The sequence below is a fragment of the Sturnira hondurensis genome, unplaced genomic scaffold (assembly GCF_014824575.4).
Source record: "Sturnira hondurensis isolate 20B ecotype Veracruz unplaced genomic scaffold, ASM1482457v3 Scaffold0001120, whole genome shotgun sequence".
Taxonomy (NCBI): Eukaryota; Metazoa; Chordata; class Mammalia; order Chiroptera; family Phyllostomidae; genus Sturnira; species Sturnira hondurensis.
Window position 1 is genome coordinate 1,881,670 of NW_028073751.1, and position 24,864 is coordinate 1,906,533.

Sequence of the window (24,864 nt, forward strand, 5' to 3'; positions counted from 1 at the left end):
AAGCGTAGGTGGAAGCACTGTGCCTCCTCGCACAACCAAGTTTAAAGAAAACAAAGTTTTAGTAACAAAAACACAACCAAAACACAGAAAATTGAACTGTACAGAAGTCCAACAACAATGAACCATTCAGCCAAACCATTAAGAGGGGTGGAGTCAGCAGCTGGTGGAGAGGAGTCGGGCGAGCAAAATCGGCCTGACCAACCCAGGAGCGCAGACAGCAGTTGGAGGATCCCAGGTGTGGGGTGGCGGCAGGCAGACCTAGCGGGGGCACAAGGTAGCTGGCTGACCGTGGTCACACATTCGCGCACAGGTAAACCAGGCGAGGGAGAGAGCAGTGAGATAGACTGCACAGGCTAGGGCCCCAGCGCCGGGAGTTAAAGCCTTGAAAGCACCAACTGGAGAAACTTTCAGGGTCCAAGTGCTGGGAGAAGCTCCCAGGCTCACCAAGAGTTTGTTGGAGGGACCCACAGGGTCCTGGAAGGTGCACAGGCCCACACACCGGGAGACGACACCAGGGGGGCCCGGTCTGCTTGCAGGAAGCAGCAGAGGGGACTGAAATCCGAGAGAGCATGGAGCAAGTGCCATTGCCCCTCTCTGACCCCGCCCTCACATACAGCATGCCAGCCCAGCCACTGGGTTGCCCTGCTCTGCTGAACACCTAAGGCTCCACCCCTCACACCTAGCAAGTGCAAACAGACATAAACATTATGGCTCAGGAAAAAGAACAGCTCAAAGCCCCAGAGACAATACTTCTAAGCGACCAAGAGATAGCCAACCTATAAGATGCACAGTTCAAAACACTGGTGATCAGGATGCTCACAGAACTGATTGATTGTAGTCACAAATTAGAGGAACAAATGAAGACTAAACTAACTGAAATGAAGGGAAATGTACAGGAAACAATAGTGATGGGAAGGAAACTGGGACTCAAATCAAGGGAGTAGACCAGAGGGAAGAAAAATATGACCAAATAGAAAAGAATGAAGAAACAAGAATTCAAAAAAATGAGGAGGCTTAGGAACCTCCAGGGCATTTTTAAATGTTCCAACATCCGAATTATAGGGGTACCAGAAGGGGAAGAGGAAGAGCAAGAAGTAGAAACTTTATTTGAACAAATAATAAAGGAGAACTTCCTGAATCTGGCAAAGGCAGTAGACTTCCACGAAATCCAGGAAGCTCAGAGAGTCCCAAAGAAGTTGGACCCAAGGAGGAACACACCAAGGCACATTGTAATTACATTAGCCAAGATTAAAATGAAGGAGAGAATCCTAGAAGCAGCAAGAGGTAAGGGGACAGTCACCTACACAGAAGTTCACATCAGACTGTCAGCTGATTTCTCAAAAGAGACCTTATAGGCAAGAAGGGGCTGGAAAGAAATATTCCAAGTCATGAAATGCAAGAACCTACAGCCAAGATTGCTCTATCCAGCAAAGCTTTCATTTAGAATGGAACGGCAGATAAAGAGGTTTCTCAGATAAGGTCAAGTTCAAGGAGTTCATCATCACCAAGCCCTTATTTTATGAAATGTTAAAGGGACTTATATAAGAAAAAGAAGATGAAAACTATGAACAGTGAAAGGACAGCAAACTCACAGTTATTAACAACCACACTTAAAAACAAAACAAAAGCAAACCAAGAGGACAGCTAGATCAGGAGTGGAACCATAGAAATGAAGAACACATGGAGGGTTAGCAACAGGGGAGTGGGAGGAGAAGAAGGGGGAGAAGGTACAGAGAATAAGTAGCATAGATGGTAGGTAGAAAATAGAAGGGGGGAGGGCAAGAATAGTATGGGAAATATAGAATCTAAAGAACTTGTGACACATGAACATAAACTAAAGGGGGGGAATGGTGGGGGAGGAGGTGTGCAAGGTGGAGGGGAATGAAGGGGGTAAAATGGGACAACTGTAATGGTATAATCAATAAAATATATTTTAAAAAAACTAAAAGAAATACAAGTTTGGCCCTGGCTTGGTAGCTCAGTTGGTCAGAGCGTCATCCTGCCAAAATTGTGGGCCCGATACCTGGTCAAGGCCCATACAAGAAACAACCAATGAGTGAGTGCACACATTAAGTGGAATGACAAATTGATGTTTCTCTCCCTCCACTCTCTTTCCTCTCTATTTCTAAAAATCAATAAATAAAAATTTTTAAAAGTATAAGTTTATTTTAGAAAATTTGTGAAATAAATCACAAAGAAAAAGGAGTAAAATTTTGGAGTAGATTCACACTTATTTATATGTGGGTGTTTTTCTTAAATAATTTTATTTGTTTTTAGAGAGGGGGAAAGAGAGGGGGAGAGACATCCATGTATGGTTGCCTGTTGTGCACCCCCACCTGGGGACCTAGCCCATAACCCAGGTGTGTTCCTTGACTGGGAATCAAACAGGTGACCTTTCGGTTCACAGGCTGGTGCTCAGTCCACCAAGCCACACCAATCAGGGCTGTTTTGGTTTTTTGGGGGGGAGAGGTGCAGTTTTAATGCTATGCAAAATTGATATCATACTGCTTTGGGGTTTTTTTTGAAGCAAATGGTTATCATAGTGTGTTATGATGTAATTTGGTTTTGCTCTGCTTATTATATCACATCCATTTCATTGTGTTATAAAGTACCCATTTATAGCATGTATATTAATTGCTTAACTAGTCCATTTATTTAACCAGTCCCCTACCACGAGGCATGTAGGTTATTTAGGTTGTTTTCATCTTTTACTATATTACCTATAACAGTCTGATAAACACCCTTGTACTTTTTTATTTGCCAGCGTCCCACTTACGTGTTCAAGCTAAAAGTATAGGAGTTATCCTTGATTATTCTTTTTCGCTATTTATCCTTCATATGCCATATTTCATTCACAAGTCTCTTTATTTCCGTGGTCCACTGTTCTAATCCAAGCCATCATCTCTCACTGGACTTGGCAAGAGCCTCCTAATCGATTCTTTTGATGTCACTCTTGTCCCTCTCTAGTTTCTTCTGTAAAAGTATAATCTGATCAAATCAGATCATGGCATTCCTTTGCTTCAGAATGCATCAGTGTTACCCTTCTCACTGCCATTTTCTGTGGCTTATAGTTGCACTTGGGATAAAAAATCCTAAAATCCAGGTTCTTAACCGTGGTCCATAAGGCATCCTGCCTTTCCAAATGCCTGTTGTCCTCTCTCTCCCTCCTAGTTCCCTCCTCTTTCCCCCATGCTAGACCACTTCTTTCTCTTTGACCATAACCATGTCACTACCTTGTGTCCTCTGCACTCCGCACTCCCTGGGCCCTCTGTCTGGAATGACCTGCTCACTTCTCATCATAGAGGTCCTGCCCAGATGTTACCTCTGCAGAGGGGTGTTCCTGATCCCTCCAAATTCCCTTCACCCCACACTCCACCCTGTTTTCTTCCTGTCACCTGATTTACACCCCACATACACTTTTCACTTTCTGAAGTTACTGGGTTTTCCTTGTTTTCTTCTCTATTCCCATATCATACTCCAACAGAATGTTAAATTCTTTGGGAATATGTGCCTAGAACAGTGCCTGGAGCATAGTAGGTCCTCAATAACTATAGAGGAGTGAATCTATTGGTCTCAAAGGTAATAAACATTAGAGTTACTGAGCCACTTTCAGGCTCGTGGGTCACTATCCCCAAAGATTCTGATTCAGTGGTCTGAGGAATGTACTATGAGAAATTCGGAGCTTTACCTTAAGAAATACCATCATTGTTAGTGAGTTTTGCCTTTTACTGAAATATTTGTAAAGTTTCTTCAAAAGAGTGCCATTCTGTGCAATGTGTACATGAGATGAATTGTAAGATCTTTTAAGATGTAGAGATGGAAAATTTTGGAAACTTTTTAAAGATTAGTTGACATTGATTTGAGCTATATATATATATATATATATATATATATATATTTGCTAGAACAAAGCTTTCAAAAACCTATAGCAAGCTTTTCAAAGTAGAGGGAGAAAAAATAGTAATAGGTTTTTGTAGAGTTCCTAATGTCTCCCAGTCACTGTTCTGGGCACTAAGTTTATAGCAGTGAATGAAACAAAACCCCTACTGCGTGAAGATTACCTTATACTAGAGAGACAATCAAAATATGTATATAATATAATGTATGTTTTTTTGTATAATGTGATGCAAATGGTGCTGAAATTATATGTGAAAAAAGCTACCCATTTTATCAGCATTCGAAAGGGGAGCTGATCAAAAGTTCTTATTTAAACAGCATTTTAATATATGACCAAAATAAAATTGGAGCAGATGTGTTGGCACTTGCTAACTTGGTTTTTGGAAGTCTTATTTATTGCTTTAATAGAAATACTTTCCCCTTAGACTGGGTAAAATATAAAATGGTAATGCTTTAATTTGGAGTGTCATATAAAGTTGCTTCAAATGTATTAATAGTTTTTAAGTAGTCTTAGGGATAACACCCACTTAGAAATGGAAACCTATTATGGTGTCTTCTTTGTATAGCACATTATGGAAATACAGGATTAGTCTCAAGAATAAAAAGTGCATACTGACTCTTGAAGTTTTACGAGCAGAGCAAATTTCTCCAGACCCTTTTCTGTGTACAGTGTTTAGAAGGCTGTGTGGTGCTGGCCTGCCTCTTGGATCCTTATTAAATGACTTTTGTGATTTTACTTGAAAAAGCAAATAACAGTGTTTTCTGTGAAGTTGCTTTTAACTTATTTTCTCAGAATCTGGCTGATACCTCTGACTACTTCACACCACAGTTGCCAGTACCTCCCTACATATTGAAGGTGTTGAAGCCCCATTCCTTAAGGGTGTATAGAGGTCATGTTGTTCCAGGCCAGTGAGTAGGGGAGCAGGAGCTGAGGTCAGCGTTGGTGGGCTGGGTGACATTCTCTCACTGTTCTCCGCCGTTCTGGACGGCACTGAGGGCTTTGCTTTCTTCTGTTTATAAATGGGCGTGGCTGTGCTGCAGGAAGCAGGATGCCTTTTGTACTCGACTCTTTCTCACAGACCACGGGAATGATTTATGTTGCTCTTCAATTTACAGTGCAGAGGTGAAAGTGTATTGAGGTGAAAAATTTATTTTGTCCGAAATACTAACTTTTTGTCAACAGTGTAACTAACACACATGTGTCCTTTTTAATTGCTTCATTCTTTGCCTGCATCCTTTGGCTGTGAGCAGCTTAATAACTAAAGAACAATCAGTTTTCCCTTTTAATTTTTCTCTCTTCTGAGTTCTTTTTCAGTTTCATGATTTGAGAGGGAAATAGGAAAAATGCCATTTAAGAAATCTTGCCTATAAAAACTATGTATTATTTAGTATCCCATTCCCTTTAGCGTCAGACATTGTATTAAAATAGGCCTTTTATTACTTACTACAGTAAGATATCTTTGTCATTGCCTTGTGAGTTAAGAACCAAAATGTAAATGTAACTGGTATGCTGTTGAGCTAGATTATCATTACTTGTGGGGCTCCTCTCTCTCCCCCCAAGTATTTTTCATTATCCAGGACTTCATAGGGTACAACATTATTGGCTTGAAATGTGTTTTAACTACAAATTGAATGATTTGCATTTTAACTTTTATTCTGTGGTGGGCTGATGATGTGTAGTAAAGTTGCCTTGCAGAGGCTCTGTAAGAAGAATTTTTTTTTTTAAGATTTTATTTATTTATTTATCTTTAGAGGGGAAGGATAGAGGGAGAGAAACATCAATGTATGGTTGCCTTTTGTGCATCCCCTGCTGGTAGGTTAGCCTGCAAGGAACCCGCCTGCAACCCAGGCATGTGCCTTGACTGGGAATCGAACCGCGATCCTCTCGTTCGCAGGCCCGCGCTCAATCCACTGAGCTATGCCAGCCAGGGAGAAGAATTTGAATTAAACACTGACCTTATACCATCTACCTGTGACACGTTGGGTGTTTTCTTTTCTTTTTTTAAAAAAATATTTTATTTATTTATCTTTAGAGGGGAAGGAGAGAGGGAGAGAAACATCAATGTATGGTTGCCTTTCGTGCGTCCCCTGCTGGGAGTTGGCCTGCAGGGAACCAGACTGCAACCCAGGCATGTGCCCTGACTGGGAATCGAACCTCGCTTGGGTGTTTTCTTAGTGCCTCTGTATAGTACTGTAGGATGAAGTTCTTGGAAATAACAAATTAAATGAAGGTTCAACTTTTTAGGACTGGAGGACGTTTGCGTGAAAATAGTCAGGCATTCTTGGATGTTACACTGACCTTGGGCACCAGAAGAATTTTCTAAACATGTTAAGATTGGTCTTCTCACATTTTCAGAGGTATTTCGGATTAATGGGACTGTGTGAGACAAAAGTCTTGTACTTACTATTTCATCTTACCCCCAACAAGGTTTTTGGCTGAACTTAACCAATGACATATCTAGTTTTCACAGAACTAGAAAACATATTCCAAAAATGTTTATGAAACCACAAAAGACCTCAAATAGCCTCAGCAATCTTAAGAAAGAAGAACTAAGTTGGAGGTACCATGCTACCTAATATCAAACTATACTACAAGGCTATAGCAATCAAAACAGCATGGTACAGGCTGTACCTTAATTTGGGGGATGGTCAAGTGAAGGCAGTGAATGAACCTTGTTCTCAGGGAGCATCAAGATTCTTTTCTGTTGAACCATTGGTAGGAATGATTAAGGAAGCACTCTGCCTAGCGTTGGCCCTACTTCAGAAGAATGTAGGCCTCCTATTTCCTCATCAGTAGAGCTGATGGACTGACTAATGTTTAGACAGGCACCTGTTTAGCTTTACTGATAGATTATTCAGGTAGTTAGATAATAGGGGACTTTTGTTTTTTATATTTATTTATTTTTAGAGGGAGGGAAAAGGAAGGAGAAGGAAAGAAGCATCAGTGTGTGATTGCCTCTTGTGTGCCCCCAACTTGGGGACCTGGCCTGCAGCCCAGGCATGTACCCTGACTAGGAATCAAACCGGTGACCCTTTGGTTCACAGGCCAGCACTTAATCCATTGAGCCACACCAGCCAGGACAAAAAATACAGAATTATTAAAGTGGTATATATGATACCATGTAAATGGAAATGATTACAGCATCATTTGGGTGGTGATCTACAAATGAAAGCCTGTTATTTATTAAACAACAGCCAAATTGTTTAAAATAGTTGATGATGTTTTAGTAAATTCACTATTTCTAATCCTTGCTAGAGATATCTTGCCGCTTCCTAAAATTACATTTGACGTAACTTATTTAGGACAAAAACATGAAATAAGGTAGATGTTTTTAAGATGTTTTAAGAAATATGGTAGAAATAAGGTAAATCAGAATCTAGGGAAAGAGTAGTAGACAATTACGAACTGTAATTGTCATGGCTGAGTTTGGATTTGGCACTGCACTGCCTGGTAGCAAGGGGGAAAGGATGCAGCACAAGTAGTTGTGCAGTTCTTGTCTTTAGAATGGAGGACAGATGTCCATTTTCTTCATGGAAAATAAGCCTATTCTAAAAATAAAGTATAAGAATTCTTACATGGGGCTTTTCTGTAAGGGACAGTGAAGAGATGGGGTCCTCAACATTTTAATATACAGTGACAAATTCCACATGATTTTCCTTTTTTCCTGTAAGTTCCTTTGAAAAAGGCAAGGTCATAACATTGTGTCCCTACTGAGTTGTGGTCCCTGCAGCTATGACCTAGTGAGGGGCTCACCCGGCACATAGCCTCCAGCTCCCCAACAACAATATTGGGAGGACAGCGCACCGCGAATCTCTGCGGCACTAGCTTTTTCCTGATCACCCCAGCATAGCTTTCTCCTTTCTTCTGAAAAATAATGTTCAGTCTTTGTTTTTTTTATTTAAATGTAACCTTGTAAAGAGGATATGTTTAGTTATCATTACTCAGTTTAGGAGGGTTCATTTTTTTCTGTTGGAGTTCAGTATATACACATTCGTTATAGTTATGACATTGAATTCATTTTACCACTGATTTTGTTCTCTATCTCTTTCATCCTCTGTTTCTGTCTTTCCCTTTTCAGATTGATTGAGACTTCCCACCTTCTTTTGTATCTTTTCTGCCCCTTGTTTGGAAATCATATACTCTCTCTTTTATCAGTAGTAACTCTGGATATTTTAGCATGCATATTCAACTCAGAGATTAAGATTAATCAACTCAATATCTCTTCTTCCTGAAATAATGTAGAAATCTTAGAATACTTTAACTCTACTCTCCAGCTTAAATATTGTCCAGTATTTTGGTTCTCTTTATTTATAGCCCCCTGAGTTAGACACTGTTGGTATTGCCTTAACTCATTTTTTCAACTTTTCATAAATTTTATCTGATACCATATTTTCATTGCTTCCCACTTCTTCTTGCATGTTAAATCTTCCTTCTGAGATTACTTCCTTTCTTTCTGAAGCATATTCATTAGAAACTTCTCTGGTGGGCGTGGGAGAGGGATATATCTGGAGTAAATGCTCTCAAGTTGTTTTTGCTTTAGTTTTGTCTTTATGTCTTTCTTGTGCTCTAATTCTTGAAAAAATAGTTTCATTGTATTTATAGTACTAGGATGGATGATTCGCCCCTCCCATCTTCCACCCTCAGTGATTTGAAGATTATTTCTCTATTTCTGGCCTCCATGGTTTCAGTTGAAAAGTTAGCAGTCAGTCTCACAGAGCTTTCTTCATAGATAATTTGTATTTACTTCCTGGCTGTTTAAAAATCTTGTCTTTGTTGTTCTAAAGCTTTACTACAGTGTATCAGGGTGTGGATTTCTTTTTACTTACCATGCTTAGAATTTGTCTTCCTAAATCTAAAATTTAGATTTCATTCACTCTGAAAAACTTTTATTGCTGTTGTTTCTTTCAGTATTACCTCTGTTACATTCTGTCTTTCCTCCTGAAATTCCTCATGGTTGAATAGTAGGTCTTCTAAATTTATCTTGAGTTTATCTTAATTTTTCACATTGTGAAGAAAAACAATTTTCTGATCTTAAGTTTGACTTTATAGGTTAATAATTCTCCTTTGTAGCACTGTTCTGTTCAAGATTATTTTACATTTCCAAGAGTCCCAGAAGTTACTACTTTTCTTTCAAGGCTCTATTTTGATCCTTCTCAAATTTGTCTAGTAATTTTTCTGAGTGTATTCTTTCCTTGTGTCTCTACTTTGTATCCTTTTAGAAATTTCTGTTAACATAAGAAACATCTTTTAATATTCCATTTTTGATCATTTGATTATCTGCAGTCATTGTGGATCCACTCACTCAATTCTTTAGCCTACTCTTACCCAAGACGGCTTACTTCCTTGTGTACTTTCTGCACTTTCGGGTGTGAATTCACATCCTGGTATTTTGCATATAGGAATTCTTTGAGGCCTGGAATTAGATTATCTTTCATCAGAGAAAATTTCCATTTAGATTTGCTTCTGCCAGTTGTGTAGGGATACCACTAATACATGAACGACCTCCTAAACCTAAAACACTTTTGGGGCCAAATATATAATATAATTTCTATATCTGATCCCCTGTGGAGGACTAGTTTTTGGTTAGAATTTAGGAAGGGAGACCTTTTCTTTCCTTGTCTTTGAGTGAATGTTTAGAGCTTACTTACACTGGCAGGTATTCTGCTGTTTCCCTCTTCATGGCGACTTCTTTGTTCGTTCACTCTTACCACTAAGGCTTTTGGCTTTTGGCCATCCCAGCTCTATGCAGAGCCTATGATCTGAAGTGAAGGTCATGGCCTTGGTCCGTTGAAAACACAAGTTCTGACCACAGAATGGTATGTACCCCATTCCCCTCCGCCCCCACCCTTATTCCAAGTAGACACTGTTTTCAGTGCTTGCTTACCTCTTTTAATTTCTGCTTTCTCATTTCTAGCCTATGAGAATTTCTTCTAATTACTCATCTGCTTAGCCCTGAATTTTTTTAATAGCAGTATTGAGATAATTTATGTCTCATAAAATTTACCCATTCTAAGTGTACAGTTCAGGGATTTTTACCAAATTTACAGGACTAAGTAACCATCACCACAATCCAGTGTGGAACTTTTCTGTTGCCCGTGCACAGTTCATTTTTTGGTAACACGTCTTGTTCTCCTAAGAAGGTAACCAGCATCCTCCCCTGGAAATTGGGAAGATGGAGGCTTACCTTTTGTTCCATCATCATTTTCCCTGTGGGCTTGGGAGTAATTGTTGGAAATTTCCTGAGTGGTTTTGAAATTTATGTGACGTACAATTGGAATGTCTCAGATACATGACAAGTTTAGAAGAGTTGAGTTACTATTCTTTTAGAATTTTTGAGAGTTAGACTCAGTCATTTTAAAGGAGAAAATTCAAGTTGTAGTAGCTTGACCCAAGGCTACATGGCAGGTGACGTGGGCTTTGAGCTTCAGCCTGCAGTCTGCTTCTCAGGTTGTGACGTTACCACTTAGACTTAAAAGACCCCTTTCCCACAGTTCTTCTGTTTGTTTCACTCCACAGAACGGGAGTGAGTTTGTCATGAGAGTAAGTCATAAATTTATGGCCAAGAGCAGAATTAGTCTGGTCTTCCTTTAGGGGTTCCAGGGTAAGGGGCATTGTCGCACTTCAGCCAAATGCAAAACCACAAGCACTTACTGAGGGCAGTGGGAACAACTCGTGTGTGGTTTAAACAACTCTGCACTTTAAGTCATCAGCACATGCTGTATTATAGAGGAAAATGGTCATAATGGCATTTTTTTCTACTATAGAACTTTGTTTCATAGCTTTTAAGTAAAGAAAATCTAGTGTAGGGTGAAGGCAGAGCTTCCCTAAATCTCTGAAATGTTATCTTTCTGTAATGGGCAGATGTCATATTTGTTGATCTGACACAGCCTGGCTCTGACAGTCCCCTTCACAGCACAGGCTGTTTGTTACTGAGCGCCTCCTGAAACCTGCTGCAGCCTGGAGCTATTTTTTATTAGGGAGTTGCAAGCTTTCCAAAATGTTCTCCTTAACATGGTCCAGACTCACATGAGTTAGGCAGAAGCAGTGCAATAGAGGCACTGGTCACTCTTTCATGATGTCAGAGCCATTGGTCACTGTGTCAGTTCTAGCCCAGTCCTTGGATTACCAGGCATCAGAGACATTTACATTGTTTGTTAGTAGTACCTCAGGTTACTGTGGTGGCACAGACAGGGTAACTTATTCCCAGAACAACTGTAGAGATACCGTTCAGTCCTCTACAAAGTCTCAGCTCAGCCAAGTTCTCTGGAATTTAGCTGCTCTGGGTGTTTTTAATTCAAACTTCAGAATCTTTAGTCTCTGTATTATTAACTGCCATCCCAGATTCCTAGAGCCCAGAAGAAGGCATTCAGGAAGCCCTTCCCTTCACCCTGAACTTCCCCTGTAGGCTGGCACTAGTATATGAGGTTAGCACCTCAGAGAACTATGGTTGAGAGGCTGCATTTGCACATTTTTCATTGTTAGAAGTGAGAAGCCTTGTCCCTGGAGGGTGAATTGAGCGTTCATCTGAAGAAGACTCAGTGACAGGTGCCTGCTACCTCCCCCCAGGCCAGGCAGGGCGGCTTCCTGAAACCGGCAGTGTACCTAATGTTTTAAAGCAAAGTGCAAGTCTTCCGTAACCTTTGTTTTGTTAGGATTATTAGGAAATAGGAAAGGTGGTTTACCAAAGTCAGCCATTTCAGCCTCAGCCACACTATTAGGAGACAGTACTTTATACAGATTTTTGCTCCTTAATTTAAATATTTTTCTGGGTTTCTCAGATTCATACAATTGGGAGAATACAAATAGAAATGAAACTGGATGAGTAGTGGCTGAGGCATGGAAGACAGAAACACAATGGCAGACCTTTCCCCGTCTGACATTCGGCTGGCTTCCTAAATGGTGGGAGTGGGGTCGGGGTGCTGGCCTCCGTTCACTCCCCTCACGGGGACTTCTGTTAGTCCCAGCTGCTAGTTCAGTGGTCAACCACACATTTTGTATTTGGTTTTCAAAACCCCTACTTAGGGCATGAACACATCTAATTTGAGCTTTCTCCTTCATTATAGCATCATAAAATGTGCAGTTGAGGGGTAATGTTTTTTTAAAAGTCTTCTGTAAAATTTAACTTAGGCCATATTTTATAGCAATTTTTAAACAAAATAATCAGCTCTATTGATTGTCATCATGAAGAGAAAAGCGCTCCTTGGCCCAGGTCCAGTTGACATCAGAAAGTAGAATTGTAATCTTCAGGGAGAATAGAGGTCACTTCTTTACGTGATTTTGAAGGCCACTAAACTTAAAGACCTGACTTAATTTTCAGTTTCCTTATATTTTATTTTTAAACTGCATGTTCATTCTTTTGTTTCTTCTTGTGGTTAGACAGCACAGGATTTTCTGATAGTTTAGCAGTCTTGCAGAAAGCTGTTAATGCCTAACTTTGACACAGCAAACAACAGCCATAATACTATATATTTTTCCTTGTGTCTTTATGTGCTTAAGTTGGGTGGAGGAGTGAAAAATCAAAGGTTATTGCCATTGCCCTTGTTTACTCTGGCATTTAAATTCTTGGAAATTGCCTTTCAACTGCCAGTATTCAACTGCCTACGCCTCTGTCATTCATATTGCAATTGGGGGAAAGATGTATCTCGGCCCCTCGTATTCAGTTTGTCTGTGGCATTACTAATGGAATTGGCAAGCTTTCCTGAAGAAGCCCCAACAGTCACTACAGAGCAGCATCATAGGCTTGGCCAGAGCTTCGGCAGAGGAAGTATGGCACAACTTGGAAACGCTGTTTCTGGCTACATAAGCAATGTCATTGAGACTGTTGGGTGGGAAGTTCCAATGAAGCCGTATAGTTGGGGAAAGAGTCCAGCTGTCAGTGCTTCTGAGAAGCCAGCTAGGGGACAGCTGTGCTCTTAACAGTGGGACATCACTGCTGTTTCTTACTCCTTTTCTGATGAGGATGGCTTTATGTCCATCTTGATGTCTTAATGCTATTTTTTTTTTAATTTGAAAAAATAAACTTGTATTCAAATAAAGCTCATTTTGGCTTAAAGTAAGCATCCATTCACCTGTCAAATGAGAACAGTAACCAAGAATCGTGATTTTCTTTCTTCAAGAACAGCTGCAAAGTACCCTAGGACACCAGCAGTTCTTTCCTGGTGCATTTGGTTCCTTAGCTTTTCTCATGTCACTGCCCCAATGGGAGAACTTCTTCCTGAAGTTACTGTTCAGGCAGGTCAGAGCTCATGTAAAGCCTGTGAGTTACAGGCCATGGGATCTTTTAAGGTTCTACCACCAACTCACAATGTGACCTGTGTTATGAATCGGTACAATTTCCTTAGCACAGGTCTTTAAAAAAAAGTATCCTTGTGGGCTGTAAAGGTCAGGTGTGAGGGTAAGTGTATGTTTGTCTTCCTTTGCAGTTTAAGAGAAAAATCTTCAAAGACTTTTATGGTGTTCCTTCTTCTAGGTTGCCAACCTGGCGTGTTCGATTTCAAACAATGAAGAAGGTGTAAAGCTTGTTCGAATGTCTGCAAGCCAGCTAGAAGCCCTCTGCCCTCAGGTAAGGTATGACCGGTAATGTAAGGTGCCACCAAATTGGATTTGGGTTAGAATGGAGATGAGATTTATTTTGTTAGTTTTGTTTTTAGGATTTTAGATAAAAGTCATGGAGATAAAAATACTGATTCAGAGTCTACGAAGGTTGGGGAAATTTATGTTTTAACTTCAAGTGACATTTCCTGAGGGCATCCCATGCTACTGACCCCTTGCCCTTCATTAAAAATGTGCATTGTCCTCTGCTGCTCACCAGTGGTGGGCAGTGACCACACCCTTCAGTCTATACCCTTCCTGAACTAGGGCACCTGCAACAGCTGGCAGTCCTGCAATCCCGGTGGTTACCCCACAAGCCCCAAAGGGTAACAGCTGCCTCCCTGCCTCTGTCTTAATGCCTTGTATTTGGGTTTCCATGTTGGGGGAGGAGGGGATGTTTAACAGCTGGAAGCCTTACTCTGAGGTCTTAAAGTAGCCTTATGATACAGATATTAATAATATAATTCAGCCATCTCCGAAAGTAAATGCTTGAGAACTTTTCTCCATTTATAACAGCATTTTGGAAGACTGGTGATGAGGCTAGGTTAAGCCTCCGGGACACTAGAAAGACTGTGAAGCACACAGAAGAATGGTGCTTTTTGTTACATGTCCAGTGTGTTGTGTGCGTCCCATGAGGGGACCTGATCCTGTTCGTGTGGCTTGCTACTCTGCCACGCACAGGGATTTGTAGACGGTGTAAATACTGCTTCAGTGGAAGAGGTTGCCTATCCAATTTCCCAAGTAGAGAGTGCTCATGGGCATACTTTGAGGGCTTACATTTACTTCTCTCTAAATGGCCTGCCAGATGGCAGTGCCCACAAAGCAAGGGAACTGGAGTAATAGAATAGAGGTCACAGGAATGAAGTTTCTATGTTATGTCTGCAACTACCTTTAAAATATACTGTGACTAATACTCTGGCTCTTTCATATAAATAATTTCTGACATTCAAAGTAGGTGATAGAAATAAGTAAAGCCTGGTTACTAATAGGAGAGCCTTGCTGGTATATAGGTTAATTAGAACATTTGTTCTTATTCTGAACCATGTGAATAGTTTCCCAATGAGAGTTACTTTGTCTAAATATTAGTGTGATGGGCCAATTGAGAATTCGAATTATGTGGTGGACATTTCTTCAGCTTTAATCCAGTCATGAAATCTGCTAGTGATTGCTAGCTGTGCAGATAATAAGCACAATGGATTGAATCACCTCCAGAAAGTTAATGTATGACCAAGTTACATGAAATAAATTTAGAGCATATTTCTAATGATTTGGCCTTTTTTCCCCTTAAGTTTGCCATTTTATCCTATCAGTGTATGTTTTTCATGTCTTTGGTTCTGCATTTGGTTTTTAAATGCTTGAAAAACAACAGTGCTTTCACATATCAGCTTAAACAGATGGTAACATACACTCATCACACCTAGCAAGAGTATTTATATAAATGATCTTAAAGCCTGGGGGGGGATCACATGGAGAGTCTAGTAGATAGATCCTAATGAAAATGATGATGTGCACAAATTGTGCATGGCTGGGCCATATCACACAGGTTTGAGTTTGCCATCAGAAAACATCCTTTGTTCTTCTCCTTTATAATTTCATTTTTCCTACTAGAACAGAACTCAAGGGCTTAGACAGATGGTGGGCAGACCACACTTGGTATTGGGTACATGTCCTGAATAAAAAGGTGTTTTCCAGGTGTGATTATTCTCCCATTTTCTCACCTGGGCTCATTCCTACCCTTGCTTACATACAGAGCTGGGTAGTTCAGTGATGGCAAATACAATAGCCATTTGCAGGCATGGTAATGACATTACGTGCATTACCAGATGCCATTTCTAGACAAGGCAGCTGTGACATATTGAGTATGGTGTAAGGAGGCGGTTTAGTTTCTTTTTTTTTCATATATCTGTCCAATTTTCCCATCACTATTTATTGAAGAGACTGTCTTTATTCCATTGTATGTTTTTGCCTCCTTTGTCAAATAGTAATTAACTAAAAAGGCATGGTTACTTCTGGCTCTCTATTCTGTTCAGTTGATCTCTATGCCTTTTTTTATGCCTGTACCATGCTGTTTTGATTGCTATAGCCTTGTAGTATAGTTTGATATTAGGTAGCATGGTACCTCCAACTTAGTTCTTCTTTCTTAAGATTGCTGAGGCTATATGAGGTCTTTTGTGGTTTCATAAACATTTTTGGAATATGTTTTCTAGTTCTGTGAGATATGTCATTGGTATTTTAACAGGAATCAAATTGAATTTATAGATTGCTTTGTGTAGTATGGATGTTTTAATGATGTTAATTCTTTCTATCCATGAACATGATATATGCTTCTATTTTTTTGCACCTTCATCAGTTTCTTTCTTCAGTATACTATAATTTTCTGAGTACAGGTCTTTTACCTCCTTTGTTAAATTTATTCCCAGGCACCTTATTTTTTTGTTGTTGTTGTTACAGTTGTAAATGAGAATGTTTTCTTAATTTCTCCTTTTAATGGTTTATAATAGGTGTGTAAAAATGCCACCAATTTCTTTTTTTAAAGTATATTTTATTGATTATGCTATTACAGTTTTCCAGATTTTCCCCTTTATCCCCCCCCACCCTGCATTCCCTTCCAGCATTCCCCTGCCCCTTAGTTCATGGATTGTACATATAAATTCTTTGACTTCATTGTTTCCTATACCATTCTGAATCTCTCCCCGTCTATTTTATGCCTGCTGATTGTATTTCTTATTCCTTGCACCTTTCCCCACCATTCTTCCTCTCCCCACTGAAAACCCTCCTCCATGTGATCTCCACTTCTCTGATTCTGTTCTTTTAGTTGTTTGCTTAGTATTTGTTTTCATTGTTTTTGTTTGTTTGTTTGTTTTTAGGTTCAGTTGTTGATAGTGGTGAGTTTGTTATTTTACTGTTCATATTTTTTTATCTTCTTTTTTTCTTAGATAAGTCCCTTTAACATTTCATATAGAAAGGGCTTGGTGATGATGAACTCCTTTAACTTGATCTTATATGGGAAACATTTTATCTGCCCTTCCATTCTAAATTAGAGCTTTGCTGGATAGGAGTAATCTTGGTGTAGGTCCTTGCCTTTCATGACTTGGAATACTGGTAAGGTTTCCAGCCCCTTCTTGCTTGTAAGGTTTCTTTTGAGAAATCAGCTGATAGTCTTATGGGAACTCCTTTGTAGGTAACTATCTCCTTTTCTCTTGCTTTTAGGATTCTCTCTGTATCTTTAATCTTGGCTAATGTAATTATGATGTGCCTTGGTGTGTTCCTCCTTGGGTCTAACTTCTTTGGGACTCTGAGCTTCCTGGACTTCCTGGAAGTCTTATTTCCTTCACCAGATTGGGGAAGTTTTCCTTCATTATTTGTTCAAATAAGTTTTCAATTTCTTGCTGCTGTTCTCCTTCTGGCACCCCTATAAATCGGATATTGGAACATCTAAAGTTTTCCCAGAGGTTCCCAAGCTTCTCTTCACTTTTTTGAATTCTTGTTTCTTTATTCTGTTCCAGTTGGGTGTTTATTTCTTTTTTGTTGTTGTTGTTCCAGATCGCTGGTTTGAGTCCTGGTTTCCTTCCTGTCACTGTTAGTTCCCTGCATATTTTGTTTTATTTCACTTTGGGTATCCTTCAGTTGTTCTTTTCATTTTAACCAAGCTCAGTCAGTGTTATGAGCATCTTGATTACCAGTGTTTTGAATTCTATATCAGATAGGTTGGTTATCTCCTCATCACTTAGCTCTTTCTCTGGAGTTTTGCTCTGTTCTTTTATTTTAGCCATATTTTTTTGTCTTGGTGCACCTTTGAAGTTGTAAGGGGGTAGGGCCTTAGGTTTTCAATAGGGCAGGGCAACCCTCTTTGCTGTGCTGATGAGCTGTCTGTGGGGGAGGGGCCAGAGAGGGAACAATGCAGCTCGCTTGCTGGGCTCTAGCCTACTTTACAACTGTGAGACTGGGAGCTTCTCCCACCAGTGCAACCCCACTGTACTCCACAGTAAGCTCTGAGTCTCAGTATTCCATTTAGCCAGCCCTTCCTTCGAGGTCCACTCGCTTCCCAGAGCATCCTTTCAGCCACCCCTGCCTGCAAGGTCCACTGCCTTGCCCTGGGTTCTCTCCATCCACCCCACTGCCTGTCTCCCTCCTACCAGTCTGGTTGGTCTGGTTGACTGTTTCTTTAATTCCTTGGTTGTTGGAGTTCCATGCAGTCTGATTTTTTTGGCACTTCTGATTGTTTATTGTTTTTAGAATGGTTGTTATCCTCCTTTCAGTTGTGCAAGGAAATGAAGGGTTTCTACCTATGCCTCCATCTTGACCGGCTCTTCCAATTTCTGAATATTAATTTTGTATCCTGCTAATTTACTGAAATTTATAAGTTTTAACTAGTATTGTTTTGGTGTTCTTCAGGATTTTGTATATACCATATCATGCCATCTACAAATAATGACAGTTTTACTTCCTCCTTTCCAATTTGGATGCCTGTATTTCTTTTCTTTCTTTTTTTTTTTTTTGTCTGATTGGTGTAACTAATACTTTCAGTACTATGTTAAATAAAAGTGGACATCCCTGTCTTGTTCCTGATCTTAAGGGAAATGCTTGTAGTTTTTGCCTATTGAGTAGGATGTTTGCTGTGGTTTGTCATAGATGGCCTTTATTATGTTGAGGTATATTCCTGCTATTCCCACTTTGCTGAGAGTTTTTATCATGAAATGGATGCTGGGTTTTATGAAATGCTTTTTCTGCATCTATTGATAAGATCATGCAATTTCATCCTTCATTTTGTTTTTGTGATATATCATGTTTATCGATTTGCAAATATTGTACCAACCTTAAACCCCCAGAATAAATGCCACTTGGTCATGGTGTATGATCTTTTTAATGTATTGCTGGATCCAGTTTGCTAATATTTTGTTGAAGATTTTAGCATCTGTGTTCATTGGGGATATTGGCCTATAATTTTCTTTCTTTGTAGTATCTTTACCTGGTTTTGCAATGAGGATAATGCTGACTTCATAAAATGAGCTTGGAAGTCTTATGTCTTCTTGAAATTTTTGGAATAGTTTGATAGGGGTAGGTGTTAGTTCTTTGAATGTTCGGTAAAATTAGGCTGTGAAGCCATCTGGTCCAGGACTTTTGTTTGCTGGGAGTTTTTTTATTACTGCTTCATTTTCATTTGTTGTAATTGGTCTATTCAGGTTTTCTGATTCTTCTTGATTCACTTTTGGGAGATTGTGTGTTTCTAGGATTTGATCTGTTTTGCCCAGATTGTCCAATTTGTTGGCATATAGTTGTTCATAATATTTTCTTACAATCCTTTGTATTTCTTTGGTGTCAGTTGTTACTTCTCATCTTTCATTTCTGATTTTATTTATTTGAGTCCTCTGTTTTTATGAGTCTGGTTAAAGGTTTGTCAATCTTGTTCATCTTTTCAAAGAACTAGCTCTTGGTTTCATTGTTTTTTTTTTTAAGTGGCTCTATGTCATTTATTTCCACTCTAATCTTCATTATTTCCTTTCTTCTACCCACTCTGGGCTTTTGTTTTGTTTGTTTTGTTTGTTTGTTTAGATCTTTTAGCTGTAGGGTTAGTTGTTTATTTGAGTTGTTTTTTTTTTATTGTTTCTTGAGGGAGGCTATGATGCTATGAATTTCCCTTTTAGAACTGCTTTTACTATGTCTCATAGGTTTTGGGTTGTTGTGTGTTTATTTTAATTTGTTTCAAGGTAACTTCTGATTTCTTCTTTGATGTCATTGTTGACCCTTTCATTGTTTAGTAACATGTTATTTAGCTTCCATGTGTTCGAGTGTTTTTCATTTTTTTATTGTAATTGGTTTTTAGTTTCATACCATTGTGATCGGAAAAGATGCTTGATATGATTTCAGTCTTCTATAGAGATGATCTCACTATTTTATTTTTCTTCATTATGTGAGAAATGAGCAATGTACATTTATGTTAATACAAACCTGGCACTTTAGTAATTCATATAACCTGATTTAAATGTGGCCGTTCTTGGGAATCTACACAAGAGTGGATTAAATATTTGAAGCTACTACTTATCTACATTTCTTATTGTTTTTTTAGTTTTCATTAAATTGAGAACTTACGAAATTGCACATTCTTTCTTCCACCTCCGTAGACTTCTATGTTACTTCTTCTCCTATTGTGCTTGTGGCAACACTCATCATTTTTGTGGCTGACAGGCTTAACAAGCATCAAAAAAGTACAAACCCAAACAGGACTGGTCTGTATGTAGGTAGTGAGAAAATACACAGCTCTTTAAAAAATACCCGAGGCATATGGGCCATTAGCCTGTGGCCTCAGCTCTCACTCATCTATTATTTCACAACCGTAGGACCATCTACCTTTGAATCACCTGACTTTTCTACTCCCTGTTCTCAAATCTTTTCTTGTACAAAGTAGTTTCACAGAAGAGCTCAAAGGAGATGCTTCCAACCAAAAGTTTTTCTCAGCATTTTCTGTGTATCTCCCCCTCCCTCCTGCGCACACAGAGAGGTCTGCAGGTAACAGGTGTCAAGAGAAGGCTTGCACGTTGACAATGGTCTTGTTTTCTTCTTTTGTAAAGTTTGATTTTCATATCATAAAAGCTGAACGTGTTTCCTTCTCTCCTGTTTTTTTGTTTGTTTTGTTTTGTTTTGTTTTTCTTGATAAGTCTGTATAATGGCTATTAGTCCCTTTTCAGTGGTTTGGAAGACTTTACCTATGAAGCCATCTGGCTTGGAGTTTTCTTCATGGAAAGGTTTTCAACAATGAATTCAGTTCTTTAATACATATCAGGGTATACAGATTAGCTGTTTATTCGTGGGCGAATTTGGGTAATTTGCATTTCATCAATTGCACTTTTTTTTTTAAGATTGTATTTATTCTTGGGAAGGGAGGGGGAAAGACAGAGAAACATCAGTTTGCCACTGATGCACCCCCGTAGTGGGGACCTGGCCCACAACCCAGGCCCGTGCCCTGACTATGAATCAAGCTGGTGACCCTTTGATTCAAAGGCTGACATTCAATCCACTGAGCCACGCCAGCCAGGGCTCTGTTGGGTTTTTTCCTTCTGCTTTCTATGGGTTTAATTTGCCATCCTTTCTCTATTTTCTAAAGACAGAAGCTTTTAGATCACTAATTTGAGACTTTTTCTAATGAACACTAATGCTATACATTTTTCTCAAAGCACCGCTTTAACTGTAGCCCATAAAGGTTGGAGCGGGATGGTGAGGCAAGGCCTCACTGACAGAGGGCTGTAGGAGACATGTAGTCCTCCTGAGTTAGGGGCGGGTGGTATTGTCTATATTTTAAAAATAACAAGAGGGAGTTCTAGAACGAAATGTCATTTCAGAGTTGGTCTTGGATCTTAGCAGGTTCCTAGAGCCCTCCGATGTCCATTTCTCTCGGAGACTATGTTTCCCCCTGGTTGCCCGGGCATTGTGGCTTCCTGCAGGTGAGGCATCGTGTCTTTCCCTGACTTGCTGCTGATACTTTACCTCACGTGATGTACTTCATCTGTTACATAAACATACTTAAATGCAAAAGTAATATAGTTAGGTTTCTAATTGACTTCTTCAGTTATTTGGAAATAGAGGAGAGTTTTCTAAAACATAAATAATTTCTGTTTAGGTTTTTGTTTAGTAAGTGCATATGTAAATATATTCTTCTAGCCTGGTAATTTTAAATTTAACTCATTTGTCTGGACACAATCTTAGCACATAAATATAAGTATGAAGTAAAGCTATAACTTTTTCTCAAAATAGCCCACCAGATATAAAAAGGATACATTTTGCCACCTATATGTGATACCACGTTTTCAAATTTTTTTAAAAGATTTTATTTATTTATCTTTTTAGAGGGGAAGGGAAGGAGAGAGGGAGAGAAACATCAATGTATGGTTGCCTCTCATGTGTGCCCTGCTGGGAACTGGCCTGCACCTAGGCATGTGCCCTGACTGGGAATTGAACCGCGATTTTTTGGTTCACAGGCCTGCGCTCAATCCACTGAGCTACACCAGGCAGGGCTTTTAAATATTTTTTAAAATATATTTTATTGATTATACCATTACAGTTGTCCCATTTTACCCCCTTCATTCCCCTCCACCCTGCACACCCCTCCCCCACCACTCCCCCGTTTATGTCCATGTGTCACAAGTTCTTTAGATTCTATATTTCCCATACTATTCTTGCCCTCCTCCCTGTCTATTTTCTACTTACTGTCTATGCTACTTATTTCCTGTATCTTCTCCCCTCTTCTCCTCCTCCCACTCCCCTGTTGCTAACCTTCTATGTGTTCTTCATTTCTATGGTTCCACTCCTGATCTAGCTGTCCTCTTGGTTTGCTTTTGTTTTAGGTGTGGTTGTTAATAACTGTGAGTTTGCTGTCCTTTCACTGTTCATATTTTTCATCTTCTTTTTCTTAGATAAGTCCCTTTAACGTTTCATATAATAAGGTCTTGGTGATGATGAACTCCTTGAACTTGACCTTATCTGAGAAGCACTTTATCTGTCCTTCCATTCTAAATGAAAGTTTTGCTGGATAAAGCAATCTTGGCTGTAGGTCTTTGGATTTCATGACTTGGAATACTTCTTTCCAGCCCCTTCTTGCCTGTAAGGTCTCTTTTGAGAAATCCGCTGACAGTCTGATGGGTACTCCTTTGTAGGTGACTGTCCCCTTATCTCTTGCTGCTTCCAGGATTCTCTCCTTCATTTTAGTCTTGGCTAATGTAATTCTGATGTGCCTTGGTGTGTTCCTTCTTGGGTCCACCTTCTTTGGGACTCTGAGCTTCCTGGATTTCCTAGAAGTCCATTTCCTTTGCCAGACTGGGGAAGTTCTCCTTTATTATTTGTTCAAATGAGTTTTCCACTTGTTGGTCTTCCTCTTCCCTTTCTGGTACCCCTATAATTCGGGGTGTTTAAAGATGTTTAAAGATGTCCTGGAGGTTCCTAAGCCTCTCCTCATTTTTTTGAATTCTTGTTTCTTCATTCTTTTCTGGTTGGATGTTTCTTTCTTCCTTCTGGTCCACTCCCTTGATTTGAGTCCCAGTTTCCTTTCCATCACTATTGGTTTCCTGTGCATTTCCCTTCATTTCACTTAGTTTAGCCTTCATTTGTTCATCTAATTTGTGACTAAAATCAACCAGTTCTGTTAGCATCCTGATCACCAGTGTTTTGAACTGTGCATCTGATAGGTTGGCTATCCCTTGGTCACTTAGAAGTATTGGCTCTGGGGCTTTGAGCTGTTCTTCTTGAGCCATATTGTTTTGGTCTGTTTGCACCTGTTACACAGGAGGGGCGGAGCCTTAGATGTTCACCAGGGTGGGGCCACCCAGTCTCTGGGTTGTGATGCTGTATGTAGGGGTGGGGTCAGAGAGGGGTAATGGCACTTGCTCTGTTCTCTCTCGGATTTCAGTCCCCTCTGCTGCTTCCCACAAGCAAATTGGGCCCCCCTGGTGCCGTCTCCTGGCTGTGTGGGCCTGTGCACTCTTCAGGACCCTGTGGGTCTCTCCAACAAACTGTCTGTGAGCCTTAGAGCTTCTCCCAGCACTTGGACCCTGAAAGTTTTTCCAGTTGGTGCTTTTAGGCTTTAATTCTCATTGCTGGGGCCCTAGCCTGTGCGGTCTGTCTCACTGCTTGCTCCTTCGCTTGTTTTATCTGTGTGCGAATGTGTGACCATGGTCAGCCAGCCACCTTGCACCCTCACTGTGTCCACCTGTTGCCACCCCACGCCCAGGATCTGTCAACCACTGCCTGGGCTCCTGGGGTGGTCAGGCCCCTTTTTCCTTCCTGATCCTGCTCTGCCAGTTGCTGACTCCGCCCCTCACATCGGTCTAGATGAATGGTTTGTTGTTGTCGGACTTCCATACAGTTCAATTTTCTGTGTTTTGGTTGCATTTTTGTTACTAAAACTTTGTTTTCTTTAAACTTGGTTGTGCGAGGAGACACAGTGTTTCTACCTACGGCTCCATCTTGGCCAGAAGTTGTGATGTCACTTTTATCATAACACTGAATTTGTTTTGTGATAGGGTGTGTTTTTAGATTATTCTGTTCTAATTACTTTAGCTTTATATTATAAACTCTTTCTCCTCCTTACTCTTGCTCTCTATCCCCAAGACTTTTTGGCTATTTTCAGCAATTGGTTGTTTCAGGTTAATTTGTGATTAAATGCCAGTCTTCTCATAAACAGAATATATTTGTGTTTATTCAAGTTTTTAAATGTACTTCAGAAAAGTTCAGTCACTTTTTTCCTACTTCAGTCCAGTGGGTTTCTTTACAAATTTAATCCCACATATTTTGCTATCAATTGCTTTTATGAAGATTTGATACTTTACTCATTTTCTGTACTTTTTTATATAATATGAAAGTGTCTGTGATTTTTTAAAAGATATTTGTTTATTTTTAGGGAGAGAGGAAGGGAGGAAGAAAGGGAGGGAAGAAACATCAGTATGTAAGAGCTACATCGATTGGTTGTCTCTCGAGGGTCCCCAACCGTGGCCCTAGCCTGCATGCAACCCAGGCATGTGCCCTGCCTGACTGGGAATCAAACCAGTGACCTTTCTGTTCGGCAGGCCGGCACTTGGTCCACTGAGCCACACCAGCCAGGGCCACTTTTTATTCTTTTTGATAGCAGATAGAAAAGCTGCTGATTTTTTATATATATTGTCTTTAACTACCTTAATGAACTCTTATTAATTCTCAGATTTCCTAGATAAAGATCATTTGCATGGAAAAGTAATTTTGTTGTCTGTTTTCTGACAGCTTTTTCTATTATTTCAATTTCCCACTTTATACATTTCTATTTTTAATTATCTAGGAGTCATCAAAAATGAGTACAGTGGAATCTTGGTTCTCAAATGTAATTTGTTTCAGAAAAGTGTTCAAGGAACTATTTGTTCAGAAACTGAATCTCCTTTGTTTATAGTGAGAGAGACTTGTGACTGATCACACAGGGTCAGCATGGAAGAGTTGTCAGTCAGAAGTTTTGTTAGACACCTGAGATTTCTGAGAACTGAATTGTTCAAGAGCCAAGGTTTGCCTGTATTTGTTAGGCATCCTTTGTAAACACTTTTGTAGTCAAAATGAGAATGTTAACCTTAGGCAAGGAGCTGTTCTTCCATTATACTGTATGAGATAAGAACAAAAGAAAGCAGTTTTCTCTTTGTAATGGAAAATTATCTTGGTATTTAAAGCGTATAATTGAGTCAGTGCCCATGTTTTACTTGGCTCTCTTTGGAAACATTTTCTTCAGCCAAATATTCTTACAAGGTCTAGCTCCACTCTGATCCATTGATACATGAATGAATTAATGAATTAATTAATGAAATGTGTAGCCTACAATGGTGAAGCACCCAGTGGAACTGAATTGCAAGAAGGAAAAGAGACAAAAAACA

At 39.7% G+C, this 24,864-nt stretch overlaps 1 protein-coding gene across 1 annotated transcript in view; it reads left to right on the top strand.

Annotated features, from left to right (window-relative positions):
• CTNNA1 (catenin alpha 1) overlaps positions 1-24,864 on the top strand; it is a 198,758-nt gene that overhangs the window by 156,948 nt on the left and 16,946 nt on the right. Inside the window, exon 10 of the mRNA XM_037061371.1 lies at positions 13,368-13,460. Coding sequence (XP_036917266.1) covers positions 13,368-13,460 — 93 coding nt within the window. The remainder of the gene's footprint in view (positions 1-13,367; positions 13,461-24,864) is intronic.